General features: G+C 39.7%; 1 protein-coding gene across 2 annotated transcripts; it reads left to right on the plus strand.

The window, feature by feature from the left end:
• Positions 1–1,141: 1,141 nt before the first annotated feature.
• On the plus strand, positions 1,142–12,329 carry TMEM33 (transmembrane protein 33). Of its 2 annotated transcripts, XM_040594748.1 has the most exons (8): positions 1,142–1,225; positions 1,334–1,398; positions 2,490–2,584; positions 2,989–3,176; positions 4,153–4,220; positions 5,012–5,145; positions 7,910–7,993; positions 9,386–12,329. In XM_040594748.1, the coding sequence occupies exons 2-8, from the start codon at positions 1,342–1,344 to the stop codon at positions 9,513–9,515; spliced, it is 756 nt and encodes a 251-aa protein (XP_040450682.1). In that variant the 5' UTR covers positions 1,142–1,225; positions 1,334–1,341; the 3' UTR covers positions 9,516–12,329. The 2 variants fall into 2 exon arrangements, with proteins under 2 accessions (XP_040450682.1, XP_040450690.1); XM_040594756.1 differs by lacking the exon at positions 1,142–1,225 and having other exon boundaries at positions 1,232–1,398.
• Positions 12,330–21,650: the final 9,321 nt, after the last annotated feature.

Consider the following 21,650-nt stretch of genomic DNA (forward strand, 5'->3'; position numbering starts at 1 on the left):
GGCTGATTGAGGATGTTGATTCCAACATCCTTGGTTGCAGAATATGCCTTTTTTACTGCTGAAGAGTAATTGAAAGCATCTGGGAATGATTAGAAACTGGAGCAGATGGCTTGCTGTTCTGGAACCCATGCTGCCAGGAGGGGGAACCTGCTGCACATCTCTGAGAGAAACCCAGCCCTACAAACCACAGAGGCTGCAGGAGCTCCAAGTCAAGGGGGTTGGTCTTGAGGCCCACATTTTTACTTTGATACCCCTTCAGCTGAGTTATACTAGATTTACAGACTTCCAGCTGAGAACAGACACATGTTTGCATAGTTATCCAGCACAGATCATTAAAAAAAAAGACAAGGATCAGATTAATGGAGGATTAACCCTTTCCAAGACCTCGCAAATGGTGAATGCTACATGTTGCAGAGTGAGGCTTCCGCTTTGTGCTATCCAGCTTGGTCCCCCTATCAATGTTACTAATATACCTGTGCTTGATTAAAGCTCCTTAGCTTTATTTAATTATTATTGACCAAAGATTTCAGAAACTTATTTCAGAGCTGCTGCATTTTAATCTAATACCCCTCACAGTATGAACTTTTGGGCACACACGGCTTTTAAAAGGTGCTTTTTTTTTGTCTTACTGTGTTATAGGGGACTAGTAACACTACCAACACATGGACACAGCCCAAGGCAGCACAGTATCTAATTTGCACAGTGCATCATTTCTGTGTGACCCGACTCTGCTACCGCAGCACTAAGGAACGGGAGAGCGCCCTGTCTAGGACCTGTCACCTTACGATTCCCATTTACACCGCAGATCCGCAGCACTAAGTCTGTGTTTTGCTAAGGGGCTCTGTAAGGCCTGTTTGGCCCTCAGTAAGTAAACACTCCCCACACTAGCAGGGAAGTGAGCATTAATATTGTTGCTTTTGCTGTCAGAACACAGAAGGCCCCCTAGGGCCAGCTGAGCAGCAACGCCGGGCAAGGCGCCGCACCCGAGGAGCTGTGGCGGAGGCAGGGGCCGGGCCGCGGGAGATGCCGCTCCCGGAGGGGCCAGGGGCCGTGGCAGCCCGCCCCGCCTCCCAGCAGGGCCGCGCCGCGCCGCCGGGCCTACGCTGCCCGGCCTACATTGCCCGGCAGCCCCTGCGGCCCGCCGGAAGTGACGTCTAGCTGTGTCCGCGCGGCGCGGGAGCAGTGCGTGGTGCCGTGCCGTGCCGTGCCGTGCGTGGCGCTTGCGGTGGGTGGCGGGCGGCCGCGCTGCGGTGTCGGCCTGGGAGCGGACGCTCGGGAGGTGGCGGCCGCCGCGGTCGTCGGTGCTGTAGCTCAGGCGCTTCTCTCCCCGCAGGTGCGGCCATGGCAGACTCCACGCAGAACGGGCCCATGCAAGGCGGAGCCGGCGGCGGAGCCGTGGTAAGGAGGGTGCGGGAGCAGGCCGCCGCGCCGGCCCGGCTCGGCCCGTGCGGAGTGGGGGCGAGCGTGAGGGCCGTGGGCCGGCCGCGGCGTCGTTCCAGTGGCGCGGACACCCCTTGCCCTGCTGGGATCGCAGTATGGCCGGTAGCTCGGCCGAGGACGGCACGGGAAGCGTTTTTTCGCTTCATAAAAACGTGTTGTTGCAGCGCCGCCATTCTTGAAAATACCTTAATAAAAACTAACTCCGTGTCGCAGCAGCTATCTGTCTGTACTTAAATTGTGCAAGTGAGGCAGAAGATAATGATACGAATATGGTTTGCAGGTCAGGTTAATTTCAGGTCACTTTCATAAAAAGGGTCTGGGAACATAGAGGAAAAGTCTTAAAAAGCTCATATTTTTCGTATTTGGAAAAAACCTTAGAGCTCTTTCGGGTGAAAGGAAGCTGTTGTTTTGACTCTTAGGCACCTAGCAGGCAAAAACATGCTGTGTTTCATTAGAGCTTTTCTGGTACAGAGACTGTATCAGGAGTGAAGATGGCTGTGGTTAAGGAGAGCCCCAATAATGGGAGAGGTGCTAGGTTACTGTTAAAAGCTTTTTGCTTTTTTGAGGTCAAGAATACGTAGATCAAAAAGATGCCAGTTTCCTTACAGTGTAGTTATGCTAACTTTGCCAGACCCTTTCTTTTTTTTCTCCCCAGTAAGAATTGTGGAGATTTAGCCCCAGGTGTGGGCAGTGTATTCTAAACAGAGCTTTGCATGATTACATTTTTGAAGTTGGCTGTTTAGTGAGGTTGGTTTCTATAGAAAAAATACTTCCATAGAAGATCTTACGACTGTATTTAGTTGTAGTGTACAAAGGAACCTTTTGGTTCTGAGGAAGCCTAGCTGTTGTTGATCTGGTTAGTAACTTCATATGAATCAAATATTCATGAATAAAAAGATGCTCTTTGCTTCAAGCTATAATTTTCTTCTGCTCAAGGTTGGAGAAAAACTGTCAATTTAATATAGAAGGGAAGAGTGTTCATTATATGCAAATACTAAGATACCAATTTCTGTGGGGGTTGGGTTTTTTCTTTTCTTCCTCTAATGTAGCAATTTTTGATGGCTAACAAGTTGGATACAGCAATGTGGATTTCCCGCTTGTTCACAGTTTACTGCTCAGCTTTATTTGTCCTGCCTCTTCTAGGGTATGTATTGTAATATTGTAAACTAGCATAAAAAAATCTACAAAGTAACTATACTCCCTTTTCATAGAGTTGTTTTTTATGTAAGGGTAAATGTCTGTTATTCAGCTGACTTGGATGCTTTGTGTCAGAACAGTTTACAGATTTTAGATTGTTTTAAACCAGTTGTAGATGTGTTTGGAGAAATATGTTGAGCAACTGCAAAATAGTGGCAAATGCATGTTTTTATGTTAAGTTACGGAGTAATGTATTAAGTTGTTTTACCTTTGGTACCTGTAGTAAGTCCGTGTTACCAGTTTTTGAGTTTTATCTTTGGGTATTGTTCAATTATGATGCAATTCTCAAGGGTGGAAGGCTTCTGAGCAGGGGCTTGTTCATATGGTAACGTCTCCTCTGATGATTTGCAGGTTGCATGAAGCAGCAAGCTTTTATCAGCGTGCCTTGCTGGCAAATGCTCTTACTAGTGCCCTCCGACTACACCAAAGGCTACCGCACTTTCAGCTTAGCAGGGCGTTTCTGGCCCAGGCTTTGCTGGAGGACAGCTGCCACTACCTGTTGTACTCTCTTATCTTTGTGAATTCCTACCCTGTTACAAGTATCCTTTACTTGTGTCATCCTGGTAATGTTTTTTAAATATTTAAAAAACTTGATTCTTTTCCTCACCTGTGCCACGATTTGAAAAACTAGTTTAAACTAGAATGTTTGCTATTCATAGAACATACTCTATGTAAAATAGGAGAGGCTTATGTTGATTGATCCATGTTCAGGTTAATGACCTCTGTGACTAAGTGCACTGCAGTCTCTAGTTACTTAAGTTTTCTTTTTGTGAGGCATAAATTTGGTGGATTATATGACCAGCCTCAAGTGGTACTTAGAGAAGCTGCTAACTTTAATTTATTACCAGTACTGGGTTTATATATGAGTACTAACTGTAAGTAGGATATACGTCATGTAGAGAGACAATTATTCAGTACTAGCTTTTTCAGATGAGTTATTGAACAGATAAAGTCTGCAAAAAAGACTTACTCCTGTGGCTTATCAAAGATGATATGTAAGAACAGACTTTTCTTTGTGCCGCTCTCTCTATATGCTTAATGTCCTACTGTTAAATGTCACTGGCAAAGGAATGTCAATGTTCTTGCTCTCTAGAGCCTGCATGGCTGGCAACTGCATGTTCTTTGACAAAGAAATCCATTCTGTAGCATCTCTTAATAAAAAAAATATTATGATTACATGTATTTGATAGGTTTTAAGTAGTAATCTCTTGTGTCTTTCATGCAGAAAGAATGCATTTCAGTAGAAATGCACTGGTGTATAATGGTGTGTGTTGTACTTTTGCATACCTGCATATACACATATTTTGAAATTAATAAAAATCGGTAGTGAAGAGGTGTAAGAAACAGGGAAGAGCTATAAATACAGATGTTAGACATACATTACTTAATCCGGTATAGGTCATTCCAACCAACCTCTTGCAAAGAGCCATCGAGCTATGACTTCTGTGTTAGCATAACATCACAGAGAAATAAAGCACTTGTGCAGCTTGTCATTTTCCTTATTGCTTGCTTCAGTGAGTATTTTTCCAGTTCTGCTGTTCTCTTTGCTTCATGCTGCCACGTATACAAAGAAGGTTCTTGATGTAAGTATGATATGATGTGTGATACAATTAATGCTGCTGGTATTTTGGGGGTTTATAAACAGATTTGAGTTGCAATTATGGTTTCCTTTAGCTGCTAGAGGAGTTAGTGTATTGTGGAATCTGAGCACAGAGAATCTGAGAAGTCCCTTTTTTTTTTTTGGGGGGGTTCTTTCTGGCCCCCCTTCTCCCCACTTCTGTTATGACCCAGCGATGTGTTGGAGTTGACACTAATTGTCTTTCTTCAACTGCTGTTCTTCAAATGAAGTAAAAGCTGTGTAACAGTTAAGTTGAAACTTAAGACATGTCTTTCCAAGCTAAACCATAATCTGTGAAATTTAATATTCTATTTCAGTAGTAAAATAACTAACTGCAGGGTGAGGCTAGTAAGCAGAATACTTGCCAGTTGGACCTGCTGCTCAATGAACTGATTTGTGCAGCCTAATGTAAGGTCGACCTTTGGTGTTCTTAACTGGGCTGTCTTGCTACCATAGGCACTTCCTCCTAGTGGACAGATTCAGGCTTGTGGCTATCTCTGTGCAGTTGAACCTAAAATAAATGGGTGAGGGAATTGCAACACCTTCTGTTTTTAATTGTACTTCATGTAATTATGGAGTTCTAAGCTTCCAGTAGTTTTCTTCAGGATACTGATCTCAATGTTTTTAAAGGATCTAGTCTTAAAATGTTGAAATGAGTTGTAAATGATAATTATTAATATTTTGGTTTCTTTGTGTTAGAGAAGCTAGGTGTTACTTGCAAGTTTTCTGGCAATCTCTTTTTTTTCTTCTTAAAAGGCACGAAGTTCAAATAGTCTGCCCTTTCTGAGAAATCTTCTAGAGAAACTGAATGCTAATCAACAGAATATTCTAAAATTCATTGCTTGCAATGAAATTTTCCTGATGCCAGCTACAGTTTTTATGCTCTTCAGGTAAGAATTACAATAAGTATTTTCAGAATTAGAAACTTTTTACACAAGATTACTTTTTGGGATTGAGTTACATGGGTCACAGATCTCAGTTTGGATGGTTCTGGCTGACCAAGTTGTTCTGGTTTTGGCTAGGATAAAGTTAATTTACTTAATAGCTGGTACAGTGCTGTGTTTTGGATTTGGTATGAGAATAATGTTGATAATGCTGATGTTTTTAGTTGTTGCTAGGTGATGTTTATACTAACTCAAGGGCTTTTCAGTTTCCCATGCTCTGCCAGTGAGCAGGTGTGCAAGAATCTGGGAGGGAGCAGAGTCAAGAGAGCTGACCAGAACTAGCTAAAGCGATATTCCATACCACAGAACATTGTGCTCATTATATAAACTGGAGGGGAGTTGGCTGGGGGCCACTGATGGGCTCAGGGTGGACATTGGTCAGCAGGTGGTGAGCAGTTGTATTGTGCATCACTTGCCTTGGGCTTTATTCCTTTCGTTCCCTCTCTCTCCCCTTTTCATTGCAGCTGTTGTTGTTATTATATTTTACTTTCAGTTACTATCTTGTTCTTACCTCAACTCATAAGTTTTACCTTTTTCTGATTCTCCTCCCCATTCCACCGGGGATGTGTGTACATATGTGAATGAGTGAACAGCTGTGTGGTACTTAGTTGCCAGCTGGGGTCAAACCACATGAGACTTGAACTTTGAGTTAAATTTACTGGATTCCTAGACTTCTCAAGTTGGCGCATCATGAAATCAAAAAGCATTCACACTGATATAAATGAGTACCAAAACCCACTTCCCTTTCATAGCATGGATGACGTTGTTCGGTCAAATCAAAGTTTTTCAGGCCTGTAACTTGTGTTCTCCTACATTGTTCAGTAAGTTTAATTTTGTAATAGAATATTAAGATCTTCAGCTTCCCTGGGAGCGAATTCTTTATTTTTGACTGTTAGATTCCAGAAATTAAGTGGCATGAAATTGCTTTGTGCTCGAAGTAGGCAAACAGGAGTAGGTTGTGTCCTCTCCTATGTTACTTCTGACCAGTGACCCTTGTCTCTTTTTTTTTTTTTTTTTTTAAATTCCGGTTGGTTTAGCCTGCTGTGCAGCCTGTTGTATTGATTTTAGGGATCTTGAACATATGCATGTTGGAATCGTATAGGCATAATGACCTGCCAGTCACTGAAGTTTGGGTCATTGCCTTTTAATATTTGGAGGGGAAATATGCCCCTTTGTTCTATACAAGTCATAGCCCAGTGAGAGCATTTGTCTTGAGTGGTCTCACAGGCAGCAGAAGAGAGGCTTTATCTTCTTGGAAGTTGATAGAATGTATAATTCGTCTTTTATCTTTTGATATGTCAGCTGAACACTTCAGTACTTCTGCCCTGGAGGATTCAGTTTATTTAAGGCTGCTTACCAACTGACAGTTATTCTGTATTCAGTATCTGAAACTTGTCTTTAGGAGAAGTTTTTTAGCGCCTCTCTCTCTCTGGAGAAGTTAGTATGTGAAGTGTTACTATTTCATATGTCACCTAGTAGATACTGAAGTTTATAAAAGATCATATACCAAATTGTAAAATAATATAATGGTTAAATGCAGCTATTGTGAGAATTTATTCTTTAAACTGTTTTATCATATTAAATTGCTTGTAAATACTGTAGAAGTGCAATATTTCCTCTTTCCCCCTGTCCTGTAGCTCACTTTCCTTTTCACTTTGTATTTTTTCTTCTGGGTAAAGATATTGCTCATACTTGAAGGAGCTGTAGCTACCGGAACTGTTATGTTCAACTTCAGATGGAGCTTTTTAATACTGTGTTATATAAGGAAGAAGCTTCAGTCATTAAAATGAAACTTGTGGTATTTCAGTGCTTTGCTGTATGTGGTTTGTGTGCTATCCTTTCACTATTTTACAGCACCATCATGTGAAACAGCAGCCTTATATAGTATCAAAACCTAATTTCAGTGTACGCTGACATAGTCGGGTATCAGCTTGGTGTTTGTGTCTCAAAATATCTGTAATCTCCAGTGTGTTCTGAGTTTTGCAAAATACACTAAGATATGGTCCACATGCTGAAAGTGCTGCAATTAGAGCTGAAGCAGCTTGCTCTAACTGGACTCTTTGTCAGCCAATTTCTGTGCTTGACCAGCAAGCTTTTTTTAACACTGAATAGGCATCCACCATCGTTTCTGTGATTCTTTGCTCACCACTGTCACAGCACTCTCCAAACTAACTGGCTGCAACAAGGTCCTTTACCATCTCATACCAACATACTCTTCATGTCAGTCCGTCTGCTGCCTTCTCCTAGTTTCTCCTCATCCTGGGTGCGCGTCCTCTCTCTTCTCTCTGCTTCTTCCTCCTCTCTCTTCCTTGGCTGCTCTCTCTTCCTTGGCTGCCCAACCTTTAAACAGAAGCAGTTCCTCACTGCCCCTGAAGCCAGCCCACAGCTGTGTATTATCAATGTTAATTAACTCAGCTTCATCCCTCTACACGCCACCAGAAATGAGGCATGTAAAAAAACCTTAATAAATATAAAATCAATACAAGAACAGCGCTTCAGGTGCTTCATTGAGCAGTTCTATAATGTAAGTTTCTGCTTTCATAAGTATCTGGTTATGTGTTTTTCTTGCCAGATTTAGATTATCTGAACCGATGTGACTCCAATCTAGCTTTTTTTGAGCCTAAGTAGTTTGTTTGCTTTTATTAGGAAAAGTACTGATTTTTTTTTTTTTCCTGTCAGTATTAAGCCCTGCTTCTCTATTCTCTTTCAGTGGGCAAGGGAGTCTGCTCCAGCCATTCATTTACTATAGATTTCTTACATTACGCTACTCCTCTCGGCGAAATCCATACTGTCGGTAAGCACTACATTGATTTTGAAAGTTAATGTTTAACTGCATAGTGTTCAGGCATATGCATTCATTTTCATTCTAAAATGAATGCATAGCTCATAATACTAAATCTGCAATTGGTAATCATAGAATGTGGAATACATCTGGATTCTAAAAAAAACCCAAAACACACAGCTGGTTCAAGGTGACATTCATTTTATCTAACTGTACTTTTCTGAAGTGTACCACCATTCTTGAATGGAAGCTTTCAGAGCATGCTTGAGTAATTAAAACTATGTTTTGGGAGAAGAAAGTCTTCCAACTGTTCTGCAACCATTTACCAGAAAGATGTCCTTGTTTTTAGATTCCAGGCCTGTCTGAGGCTAAGCCTATACATGAAGAGGTGCTTATGAACTTGTGTAATGTTTAAGATCATCCACAGATTTTTTTTTTCTGTCAACATGTTTGTTACCTCCTTTAGTTAAATTCATAAGTCAGATGAATTATAATAGAAATAGAGCCTTATTGATTTTGTTTGAAAGTTGGTCAAGCCAATAATACTGCTTTAAACTTCGAAATCATAAGTATTTCTGTGAGGATTTGCTCAGGTCAGTGTTTTCGTAGAACTGTGCGCATGACAGGCATTACATTGTGTAAGATTTTAGTGAACATGCTTTCCAGTCCGATCACTACTTGATTAGAAAATGGTTTGTTAAAGTATTAAGGAAGTAGCTTTGGCTGCCATAGTATGTAAAGACAGGTCTGAGAATTATAAGCTTAGTTGCTTCCTATTCCTTGCTATTTTGTAAGAGATCAATTGTTCCATCTTAGTACATGTAGTTTTTTAATAAAAAAAATAGATCTATGAAGGCCCTTTACTACTTTGGTATCTAAAAATAATTTAAGTTGTGCAATACTAAAACTAATTTGCAATAGAACTAGTTTATTCAAGATGTTCTACTGGCATTTATGTAGTTTTAAGGGAAACTAGTGATGTGGGTTTTACTTCTCATGTCTGTCTTCTAATAGTTGCTTCTAGAATGCAGGGTTCTTGTGTTTTGACAGGAAGCAGTGCAAACACACAATTACCTCCCAAGTCCTTACGCTATTTCTGATAAAGCATTACTATTTCTTTTTTAATAACTTTTTTTTGCTTGAAGGTAGAATTTTTCTGCTGTCTTTGTCTGTCCTCAGCTGGAAGCTGCTGAACTAAAGTTAATTAAAATGCTTAATATTTAAAAGACAAGAATTCTGAAGCTCTTGCAAGATATTACAACACCTAGCTGATCTATAGAACTTGCGAACTAGAGTATGTGTGTGTGGTGTTGAGAAAAGAAGTGAATGAAAAACATAGATTTAGATTATACTTCTGATAAATGTTGTAGGATTTTAAAACTGTTTAAATCTGTTTTTTTTCAGGACTCTTTTCACTGAGCTGAGGATTGTTGTTGAACACTTAATAATGAAACCCTCGTGCCCTGTTTTTGTAAGAAGACTGTGCCTCAGCAGCATTTCCTTTATAAGCAGATTGGCACCAACCGTTGCATAGCCAAATTTCAGGCACTTATGTTTTGTGAACATTATGAGCAGCTGGCACTTCTGCTGATGATTATAAATTCCTGGTTTTACACTGATCTCACTCCAGGCTGTATAAAAAATGTGTATATGCTTTTCTTGGAGATAATATGAAACTTAGAATATGAAAAGCAAGTCATGGAAACTTAAAATTACTGTGCTGTGTTGCTAACTGGTGGGCTGGGGGGGGGGGGGAAGTAGCTGCATCCTATCCAAAACATGCCCAGTCATAAGGAGTTGTGGTTTTTTGGAATCGAGGAGTGTTTGAGGTTAACTAAAACTCTTAAGAAATCTGTGCTCAGTAGGTTTATGTTAGTTGGAACTATAGCCACTGTAGGATGTCTCCAGTGGATAGCATTGGTACACATACCTATGCAGAATACTTTGGACAGTATTCTTCTGCTTACTAAATGTATCTGTAGAACCATTTTGTCTAAATTACTAAACCCAATGTAAAAATATGGTCCACTTCGAATTTAACAAAAGGGATTAAAATCTGTCAAGCTGACATAGTTAACACCTTTTCTGAGGAGAGGCTATTTTTATTAATAATACTTAAAAAGAACTCTTCCAAGTTTCTACCTTGTGACAATCTTACGTTATGTTGTTGGAAGAAATAATCGAGACTGATCATAGAAAACTGTGCAGTTATCTAGTCATAACAAGATGTTTTACCAAGCCAAATTGCTGACCTATAGGCTTTCCAGACAAAGATGCAATGCTTAAACTTAACCATCTCTTAAGGGAATCAATGTAAATGAAGTAACTGTTGCAGAATCATAGCAGATTAGTTCTTGTGTCCACAGAAATATGACACTGCAGTAATTCAAGCATGTCAGCTTTTTAGGAAGTTAATCTGTAGCTAGTGCTATATAAATGGTTCTTTCAGTTTCTGAGACTCTGGTTGTGATGGGACATTTGCATAAAGGATTGCACCTGTTTAGGCAGCTTCTGAAACAAATGGGTGTAGGATTTTTTTGGCATAAATCCATCTGATGACTGATCTGAAGCCAATGTCATGACTACAGAAATGAATATTAAATTGTGTGCTGATAATGCATTCACCCAGCAGCTGAAAGGTAGGTAGTAGAAAAAGAATATTGTCTGAACACAACTTCTTTCCATAAATTCAAGGCAAAGTATTTGCCTAATTTTCTGTAGTTAAATTTTCTGTAAACTGTTCTGTAATTAATTGCATAAAATTAAATGGTTTTCATTGACCTTCTGTAAACTTCTATAGCACTGTACTTAACTCTTCTTCCTTGGTCAGAGAAATCTTATATGAAACACTTTGAAAAACAGTCTTGAAGCCAAGTATTTTCCTGTAACTATTGAATTACCTTGTTTGTGATGTGGATATCATTCAGACTTCCCACTTGTATTAGTTTGTTAGTTCAGAGCCATGTATTTATAAACTTCATTTTTTGCTCAACCTCTTGGTGCTGATGAACCAATTGGTAATTGAATATATTCTTTGGCTACTTGTCTTGCTCTCTGAACATGATTAGCTATTTATAGAACACTGCAGAAGCAACTGCATGCAGTAACGCTCTACAGCTACTAAGGACTTGCAACAAGATTAATTATATGTATATCCTGTAATTTGAGGATTTTATAAAAACTAAAATTTCTACTGCAATAAAAGGAGTGTTAAATGTAATTTGCTAGGCTCTTCAAGCTTATTTTCTCTCTAACAGAACGTACTGATGCTTGAACCTGGAAGTTGAGCAGAATGCTGACGTGTGCATGTTCTTACATTCCCATGGCTGCTTCTGAACTGGGACATAATGTCTTGTGTGTTTCTAAATTGTTTTATAGGGAATTTTTGCCTTCTAAAGTACAAAAATGTATGACCCTTTTCCTTCAAAATCTAGCCCAAGAATAAGCACTGCAACAATGGTGTCTAATCAGAGCAGAAATCTAGACGTACCTCTTACTATTTTAATTCTTCAGTGCTATTCTAGACCCTCTTTCATGTTCCATGGTATATTTTTCAAGTGGTGACGTCAGATTCTGTTCAGCTATTTGCACCACTGATTTAAAAATTAATTTGATCATGTAGGTTGGTCTGCCATCCTGGGAGTGGAAGGCAAATAAATACTATTGTAATTAATATAAGCAAAATATCATGTTACTTCTGAGCAAATTTTTGTGGTCTAAGACTGCTGTTCTGGGTGCAGTCTACTGTTCCTTTAATTGTATGCTGTTATTAAATTAGAGAGGAGTCTAAATTGGATCTGATGTATTGCATCTGTAACTGAAGGATGCAAAGTCATGAGCTCTTACTCTGGATGGTTGAGGAAGATTAAAAGGAGTAAGTGAATGAGGTTTCAGTAAAGAGAGGGCTGGAAGACGGTGTTATGAAGTAGACCTTATATGTGGATACTGAATTCTTGTTAACTCTTTTCATTAAGTCTTAAAAATGGGTCAAGCAGAGGAATATGTTTCATAAGTGGGATTTGATTTGGCTAGTAGTATATTCTTGGCTTTGCAAGATGTTGCTTGACAAATGAGGTCTGGATTTTACTTGTGGCCTAGTAAAACTTACCTCTCTGATGTGCCAAGACAACATGGAACCATGGGGTAAGAATAACTTCCAAGCAAAATAAATAGGGCAACTGACCTATACTCTGCTTCAACTTCGATTTTTACTGCAGCCTTTAGGCTGCTGAAGTGGTAACATTGTTTCCTCAATGCTGGCAAAACCATTCTGTCCTTGTTCTTGCTTCCTTACCACAGTTTGTGACTGTTTCTATGCTAACGATTAAATTAAACACATGAAATGCTGGTTGCGTGCTGTTAGCTTGAGGTTTTTTCTGGTGAAAAGAACCGTATGTTCATGCTGCTGTGCTGTCAACAGCTAGCTGTGATGCAGAGGCTGTAACAGAAGTCTGGTAGTAAAGTTTTGCAACTGACCATAAAATGCTTGCCAACCCCAAATGCGAAACAGAAGAGGTTTTTGTCCCACTGAAAGGTTATCTATCTAATGTGGCAACTGTTTCCACTGATACAAATCACACTGGTCATAGTCTTTGATGGTCTTGGCTTTTGTGAATTAAAAGTGCTTTTGCATAGATTCTGTGGGTAGACCTACCCCTTGCTGTGCACAAGCTTGCTGTGGAAGTGATGCTGTGACATAAGACTTGTCTGTTCTCACTTTTTGAATTTCTTACATGCAAAGTAATTCACTAAAGCCTCCATTCTTTCCTTTATTGTCTTTTATCTACTGTTATACTTTTATTGTCATTTTTGTGCTGTCAGTTTTATGTTTTGTTCCCTTTTGATGGACGTTCAAAGGGAGCAATATCCATTAATATTTAGTTACATGTTTTAAGGATTTTTAACATAATCATGAGCCACTACTTGTTCCAACAGTTTTTGAGCTGCTAACCATGTATGTAATAGTACTGTCCAAACAAATAATGTAGCTGGTTATTTTGTACGGTCTGTGTTGGATCTCTTTTATTGTTAGGCACTGTATTGTAAGACTTGCTGTACAGATCCCTTGTTAATTAAGAAAGTACACTTCTTGCCCACTTTACAGACAGGAACTGAGGCATGGAAGGAAAGAGCACTCACCTGAGGCAATGTAAGAGCTATGGCAGAGCAGGAAATAGATTTAAAAAAAAAAAAAAAAGTTGGACAAGCATCCACAGGCAACTGATTTGTTTCTACACCACATAAGACTGCTCGGTCCTTTTTCCAAAATGATACTGACTGCTGCTTAAACAGTTTCAAAAGGTACTGTACCTTACAGCACCTAGATTAAGGGTAGCAAAAGACCATTAAGCTAGAACAACAGCATGTTCTTTTAAAATGATGTCAAAAATTGATTCCCATGTGCAAGAGCTAGGTACGGCCCCTGGTATCCTCATCTTTCTGGTGAGGAAAAATAACAGTAGAATAAGATCGCAAGCACTTGCATGCTAGATGTTAGTAAAGTATGTTGATCTGTTGTAATTGACCATAATTTTTAATTGTTGCGATACAAGTATTTGTGGTTAAACTATATATACATACTGAAATTGGTTACTGTATCTTTGTACTGTAACTTCTCCTGTGCTATAATTTTCTTAAAATCACAGGAAGACTCAGGCCTTGCTGTCTTAAATTGCCTTTCAAGGATAGAACCTTAAGCAATCCTGTATTTTAAAGATGCATCATCAGGATGCAAAATGTAATTGAATTTAATCTTAAATGTGGATTCAAAAATATCTTTTTCATAAAATGTCAGCATAACTTACCAAGTTTTCTGCAGAAGCCAGCTCTGTGATAATGGCAGATACTGTGCAGGTAAGGGAGTTTCATTGCTTAGCTGTGTGCCATCCAGATGGTACAAACTTCTAAAATTAATTGGAAAATTCATCTTTTACTTGTATTCAAGGACTGAGGCACAAAATGCTAATGTAAGGGCTCAGAGGGGAAATATAGTTCTCCTGCATATTTGAGAAAATGTGAAGCTCTTTCAAGAAAATCTAATAAACATAATAATCACAGGCTGCTGACACTAAGGAAAAAGCACCTCATTCGCTCTTTCTTTTATGCAGCGATTTACTGGTCCCTACTGATTTTCAAATTAGATCACTGCAGTAATTTATCCATACCAGTACCTGTGAAAGAGAGCACTGGGATCCATATTTGTTTAGTGCTGTGCTTAAATCAGCAAGAATGATAAATTTGATGGAACGAAATTGGAAATACCAAGGGCTTTTCTCAGTGAATGAGCAAGTATCTCCATTTGTAATTTGTGACCTTTTTTCACTGTATGTGCTTTGTATGTCAAATATTTATTTTGAAACAAATTAAATTGTTTTCTTTATTGATATAGCTATGGTTTTGTTGATGTTTTTGAAATCAAATTGCACAGTTTTTTTTTTTCCTGGATTTAGAATATTACTAATGTTGTGTTGCAAAATAGCGCTTGTTTAAGTTCAAATCTCCAAGTTTGAGCTACTGACCAACAGCTTTCCATGTTAAACATTCTAGGTGTGTGTTGGCTGTTGTGGGGTGAGTTTTTTTGTTGTGTTTTTGTGTGTGTGTCTGTCTGGTGCAGGATGCAGTGAGGTTACTGTGGCTTCTCATTTGCTTTGTCTAGAGAAACAGCAAGATTAACTTGTATATCAACCACAACAAAAGCTGATCACGGTCATTGGAGCTATTCTGCTTTATACTTGGCATATGTAACATGAACCTGTGAAAAAATGTATCTGTGTGCTCAGTGTACTGCTGTGTTTTCAGTGCAGGTGTTAATAGAGAAACACTGTACACCTGTGTTTTGGCAGGAGTCCTGTCCCTTTAATCTTAAAGTAGGTTACTTTGTGACTATGATTACATCCTACTAATTAAGTGCTACTGCTGAACTGAAACCAAGGCATAGCTAGGGCCTGATTACTTGGCATTTGGATCAGTATAGTAATGTATTTTGCAACTAGTAAGCAAATTGTAAACCAGTGTTAGTAGTGTGGCCTTGTGTTACCCTCTTCTCGAGGGCTAGGCTTAGCTCATTTGTGGTGGCACATTACATAGCTGACTTCTGTTCAGCCCCAGTGCCAACCACGTGGGCTTTATTCTGCTGCAGCTGGCTACCACCACCCAGCTGCAGTTTTGTAGAAGCAGCAGTGTGGATTGTATTCTGAGGAGGCATGATTTTGCTCTTAACTTAATTTGATCATCTCCCTTTATCGGTTTCCATGTGCCTGATCATGGTGTCTTGCTGGTGAGGCCAGTGAAGTGTTGCAGCAGTCCAGGCTCCTGCCTGGGGTGGGGAACCTGCCTTCTCTGAGAACAAGTGCAAGGTCTTGGTATTTTCATTGCTGTGTGTGTTCCTATGAATGTTTGCTCATGCATCTTTGCCAATGTGAAGGGCAAGAGTGTGTTGGATGAAGGTGGTGCATCACTTGGTTGAGATATTTTGCAGGAAAATTAACCCTGCACCTTTATAGCTTCTGATTTTCAGCTTATCTGCAAGGGTTAAATCAATGTCAACTTTTCAGAACTTCTCACAAAGGTAGAAATATAACAGAAGGAGAAGGAGGAAGAATGGGGAGAATAACGAGAACACACAAGAGTTGAGCTCTGGTAAAAAGATTTGGAAATCCTACTTGGTGCTCTGTTGCTTTCACAAACCCAAACTCACCATTAATGGGTTTATGCCACCAGTATCCTATGGATAGCACTTTAAGTTTCTTAGTTGTAAATTATTGCTAACTCTAGTCTCTATGAAAATACTATTGGAATAGCACGTTTGGATGCTGCCTCGTTGTGCAAGAGCTGACATGCTGATCTTGGTTTACTTAAAATGGAAAACCGCTGCAGTGCAATTACGTGTTCTTGTCCATTCTGTTTGAAGTTCATGTAGTGGAAAAGTAGAGAAATAAACACTTCCTCTGCTCTATATTGCTACTGGGTTACTTGACTTTTTAAGCTTTTACCTTTCTATGTTGCTTTGCTACTTTTTTATATTGGCAATCTAGTGGAAGATGTATATGCAACTGCATGGGGTTTTTTACTGATGTTTGCTTCTGTGTGTAAAGACACGTATAGAATATGATATTTGTAATTTATCTTTTTAACATTTTTGATTTAATTTTTTAAAACTAGACAATCTGACCAGTGTTTTGAGATGACAGATGTTTGTCTATTACAATTCCTTTCAAAATACTTTCTGCTATAGCAACTTCACTTAGGTTCTAACTAAAGCACAACAAAAATCCTTGTGAATCCTTTCAATGTTAAGTTTAAATGAAAGCCATTATGGCAGATAGAAATCTGTAGTTGACTTCCTGAGTTATCCTGTATCCACTGGCATTTTTTTCAGTTGTATAATTGTGTAAGACAAATAGTGAAGCCTTAGAAACTAGTTACAGCATCAAGCATTAATTCAGCAGGTGTTTTGTTTAGCATCCAGTGGTTCCAGTCACATTTTTAATTCTCTCAAATTTTTTAACATCACTCTGGGGCAGAGGTAAGCCAGACGTTTGGTTGCATCAGTGTGCTGTGGATTGATGGTGTGTATATACACTGAAAGCAGCAGATAAATGACTAAATGAAACATGTATTTTGGGTGTTTTTGTCATTGGGATATATTAATACACTTTGTTCTTTATAATGAAAAAAACTCTTCCTGCCCTCTGCCAGCCTTGCCTCTTTGCGGTGTTACACGTTTGTAAGGGAAATAGTTTTTAAAAAAAGATTCTTGTGCTACATAAGTGCTTGTAATATCCTGCCTTTATACACTTCAAAAGTACTAGTCAAAATTATTTCACATTTTTATAATATTTTTTTCCTTAAAAGCAGAAGAATTGAGCTGCTTTTAAGCTGGTCCTTGATTTGTTCATGTACGAGACTGTAGGACAGGTGGAGTAGCAGGAGACTAGACCTGATGATGCAGAAAGCTTCGGCTGTTCTGGTGTTTCTATGCATGTCTACATATTACTGTAGAGAATAAAGAGTAGTTTTTTCCATGTATTATATACCTAGTATTGTGTTTAAGGATGTTGAACTAGCTTTATGATTTAGGATAAAGATGAGTGCTCTAACCTTAAAGAGTTCTTTTTCCTTACTTAAAGGCTGGAAGTTTAATTTGATAATACGATTTTTTTCATTTGAAATGAACTGGCATTCTTCCGTGTGCTAATTTTATTCCAAACCACTGACCTCTAGTGGCCGGTCTGCAACTATGAAGCACAACATTTTAGTAATTTCATGTGCTCTTCATGTGCCTATTGGCTACAGGAGAGTCTTTTTTTTCCCTTTAAATTTTTCAGAAGAATAATGTCTCTCCATGATTTATTGTACTTTGGCTTTGCAAGAATTTGTCTGCCTTATGCATTAGAAAGGAGATCAGAAGAAAACCAGATTTATGGTTAAGGTTTCTTTAAAGAAGTAACCACTTGCAAGTCTAAATGTTTGTTATGATTGTTGGGATGCTAAAAGACCCCATGATCTGTGAGAGCATCTCATAATAAAGATCTTTTTAAAAACACTTATTGTCAAATCCTTGCAGTCATAAAGCACGGTAATTTATATTAGCAGAATCCTGATTTCTTTTTGCTTAGGATGTTGCTGCTTTACAATAGAAGTATTTCCTGCATGTGTGGGTATGGAATTATTGATCCGGGAACAGTAAATATTTTTTGTACTTTTCCATAACCATGCAGCACAAACTTCTGGATATATGTTGTATGAATCTTTCCCTTCTCCATAATTTGATTGTAGCTGCCTGTGTCCCAGTATAACTCCCATCAATTTTTGTTGAGATAGGCAAGTGAGTCTGCATTCCCCAGTGGGAGAGCAAATGTTTTAGAAGTGTAATGTGAAAGTGTAACATGTCCCTTTAGGAAAACAGAGTGCTGGGTAGCTAAAAGGAGTGCCTGCACTGGAGTGTTAAATTGGAGCCATACTGGATTTTTTTAAAGCAAAACCCCTGATTGTTCTCATGTTCCAGTTTGGTTTCATGGTAAGTCTGCTCTAGACTCCTAGTAAACTCTAGTCTCTTGTCAGGTCTGACTGGTGGGGGCTGCATTACTACCAGGTTCTCATGTGTGTACCGAGTACATGCGGCAATGGAGGGCTTCTAAACCATGGAGACAACACATGGTGTCCTGAAGTGTTTCAACTCTAAATAAAGGGCCAAATGATACCTCTGCCTCTGCTGTCAATCTCTAGCCCAATCTCTAGCCCTCAAAGTTTATACCATCTTTCTCCTATCCTGATGTTCCTTTCCTTCTTTACCTGTCTCATCTCCTGTTGCCGTCTGCTCTTGTGATACCCTTTCTCTCTTCTGGAATTCCCTCCCTCTGCTTTATTGTACTCGTGCTCCTATTTCAACTGATTCTGCAGTATTGATGTCAGCTTAGCCTCCGAGAAGATCCTGGCGTGCATCACCCGGATTCCTGAGGAAAGGATGCGGTTTCCAGGCTGTGCTGTGAGAGGACAGCAAGATGCTCCAGCAGCAGCAGGTCACTAGCTGCCTGGCTGCTACTGGAGTTGAAAGGGCTTGTTGAGTGCTGCTACACACGGTTCAAGAAACCAAGGTAACTGCTGGTGTTCAGGTGAATGAGCTGCATGTGAATAACCAAAAACACCCACGTGCTGGAAATGAAAGATACCTGTTTCTACCTTATGTTGATCTTTGACCCAGTGACCACAAAATAACTTTACAGATCTATGTGACTGAATGGTGTTACGCAGACTTCTGTAGATTCACCATGTTGTGCTTCAGAAGAGTCGTTCCTCTCATGCACCTGCATGCTGTGAAATATTTATTCTTTTTCTGTTAATTTAAATATTTCACCTGAAAAACTTGTCTCTTTGGGATCACTGGACACTCCATGTATTCACACTTTTTTTTTAACTATCATTATGTATTTACTTGGTTTTAGCAGTATATGATATGTGTAGGATCATAAAAAGTACAAAAATCAAACCAGTCTGTCCCTTTTAAAAACCTTGCTATGCTGTATGAAAGACACACAAGATAGGATGTTATGGGAATCCCAAAGAGTAATGTAAACTATATCAAGTAATTACCTCAGCTCTTGCCACTGGTCTAGAGACATTGCAAGTCTCCTCCATTGTATGAACTTGAAATCTTTAATGAATTTCAGATGTAAAAATATTCAAATTGGGTTTATATTACATCATTTTTCATGTAAGGAACACTAAAATCCTTCACTGTATATTAGCTTTGTGTACCATGGATTTCTTGCTATGCAGTAACACTGGTGAATTTCATCATAATGTACTGTTGTAGCTTGAGTTATCCAGTCAGTTAGTTACTACTTTTAAATAAACAGGAACAAGGGAAAAAGTTTCCAAAGGTCTATATATCAATCAAGTTGCCTGCCTTTACTTAGGACCACTTACAGATCAAGAAACTTTTCAAGTGTCTCCATAAAGCAGGTTCTCAATCTTAAAAAATGGCACCCACAAAGTCCCTGTTTTTCCCCGAGGACCTGGTAAAGCAACTTAACCTGTTAAGTTTTTACTGACAGGATAATATGCTTTATACAACAGCGTTCTAGAATTTTTGCAGAAGGATGCCAGAGGAAATGACCCCAATATAGTAGCTAGCCTCCCTCTGCTTATGAGCGTTATATCATGATTTTCACACAATAGGTGTATGAGAACTTCTGTCCTGTAGCCAGGGGTTCAGATGGCACAGAAGCCCCTGTACAAGCATGGCATATAATATTTTTTTTTTATAAGTGCAAAGTTTAGCAACTTGAATGTGAATGAGGGGGGGTTATTTTTATGGTTTTTGCTTTAAACTGGCTTGATTTCATGGAATACAGGCTTTAAATAGCTACTGAATAACTATTATTCAAAATTAAACCTTAGGATGCAATTCCAGCTATACTGAACGAAGATTTTGTCACCAAATGAGAAACAAGATCTCACCATTTTGCTATGGCTACATATAGTAGTCTTCTCCATAGGCAAAAAGTTGTTTTAATATAGTTTGGATGTACCGAAATACATAAACAGTTCCCTGTAATTTAGGGTGTTTCTGCATTTGTTGCTAGTGATTGACAACTAATGGTTGTGATGCTCATAAATAAGGATTTGAGATTTTTGTCTTAGGATGCTGCAGCTACGTGCCGTGAGGCATGGTAATTCATTATCAATTGTTTTATGTACTTGGCTATCCCAGGCTGAATAGGCTGTTACTGATCTCTTTTTGCTTGTTCTTTGCCTTCCTCAGGTTTCAGTGTTTATTGGTAGGGTGGTTCATGCAGAGCCCTTGATCATGTAAATCCTGGTTGATGGCCGCACCAGTAGTATTAATCTGTCTATGATATTCCAGCTTTATTATTTTCCTTCTTGTTTTGTATTTACAACAACAAAACCAGACAAGCAAATTCAGTTATTCAGCTGGATAAAATAATATGAAATAGTTTAGTAATTCCATTTGGTTTTGGATAGGAAATGAGAAACAAACAAAAATATTTTTAGAAGTAATGTAACAGTTACCATCTCATCTAGAGTATAGAAAAGACTTCAGGAATTACAACTCTTTCAGGAATTTCTATATTCTTTCAAAGATCTTTGCGTAAAGAAAGGAAAGTGAACTCTCTAAACCTCATGTGTGTCATTTTTTGGATTTTTTTTATTTTTTTTTTAATTGTTAGGCTTTTGCCAAAACAAGCAGACAGCAAAACATACATCAGCTGCATGTTAGACCTTGACTAAAACTGGCGAATTGACCTCACCTTTGCTACTCTACAGCTTGCAGTGAATTTAGCACTTAACTCTATTGTGGTGCATCTGGTACCTAATGATACAGCATCTGTTGCAATACTCCCGCTTCACAGGTTATGGCTGCAACCGGGCTACGGGGTAGATGAGTGTTAATTATTTTATGCAAGTATTTTATTTTAATTTGCTTCCTTTGGGCTTCTAGGAAAACTCGTATTGGCAATGCTAATTACTCGCTGGCTGGTAAAGAAGCTACGTGCCAGCAAACCTTGTTCAAAATCTAATTTGGTACGTAAAAGACAGGCAACCGTAGTAATTCTCCTCAGCGATCAAACGCTTTGTGGATTATCGGGTACATTAATTATTCACATTCCCTGCCAAGCTAACTTCTGGCGAGCTCCCGTGTTCCTCCCAGCACGCAAATGAAGACAAAGAAGCCAGAAACTTTTTGTCGGAGTCATGTAAATTAGTATCAAAGCTCTTCTGGAAAAACTTTTTATAAAAAAGCCCGCCGGAGAGCCGAGGCGAGGGCCGGGCCTTGGCGAGCGGCTGAGGGAGGCGCGGGGGCAGCCCCCTCGGCGGCGGGAACCCGTTCGGGGGCGCGCTGTAGGGAGGAGCCTGGGGCAGGGGGGCGCGCTTCCCCCTGCCCATCTTCGCTGTTACCTGTAACAACGCACGGTTAGGCGTCTTCACCCGCGCTAACAAACGTAGCGCGCGTACGCATGTTACGCACACGTATACGCTCCCTCTCCGTTACGAGCGGTAAGGGGGGCAGGAGGCGCTCCCGGCGGGCGCTGCAGGCCGGGCGGGGCCCGTCCCCTCCCGTCGCGGCGCCACCCGCTCCGTGCCGGGGCCCCGCCGCCCTGAGGCGACGCTGCGACGCGCGCAGGCGCAGCGGGCGGGGCGGGTG

This window comes from Falco naumanni, chromosome 1 (assembly GCF_017639655.2).
Source record: "Falco naumanni isolate bFalNau1 chromosome 1, bFalNau1.pat, whole genome shotgun sequence".
In the NCBI taxonomy this organism is placed as follows: domain Eukaryota; kingdom Metazoa; phylum Chordata; class Aves; order Falconiformes; family Falconidae; genus Falco; species Falco naumanni.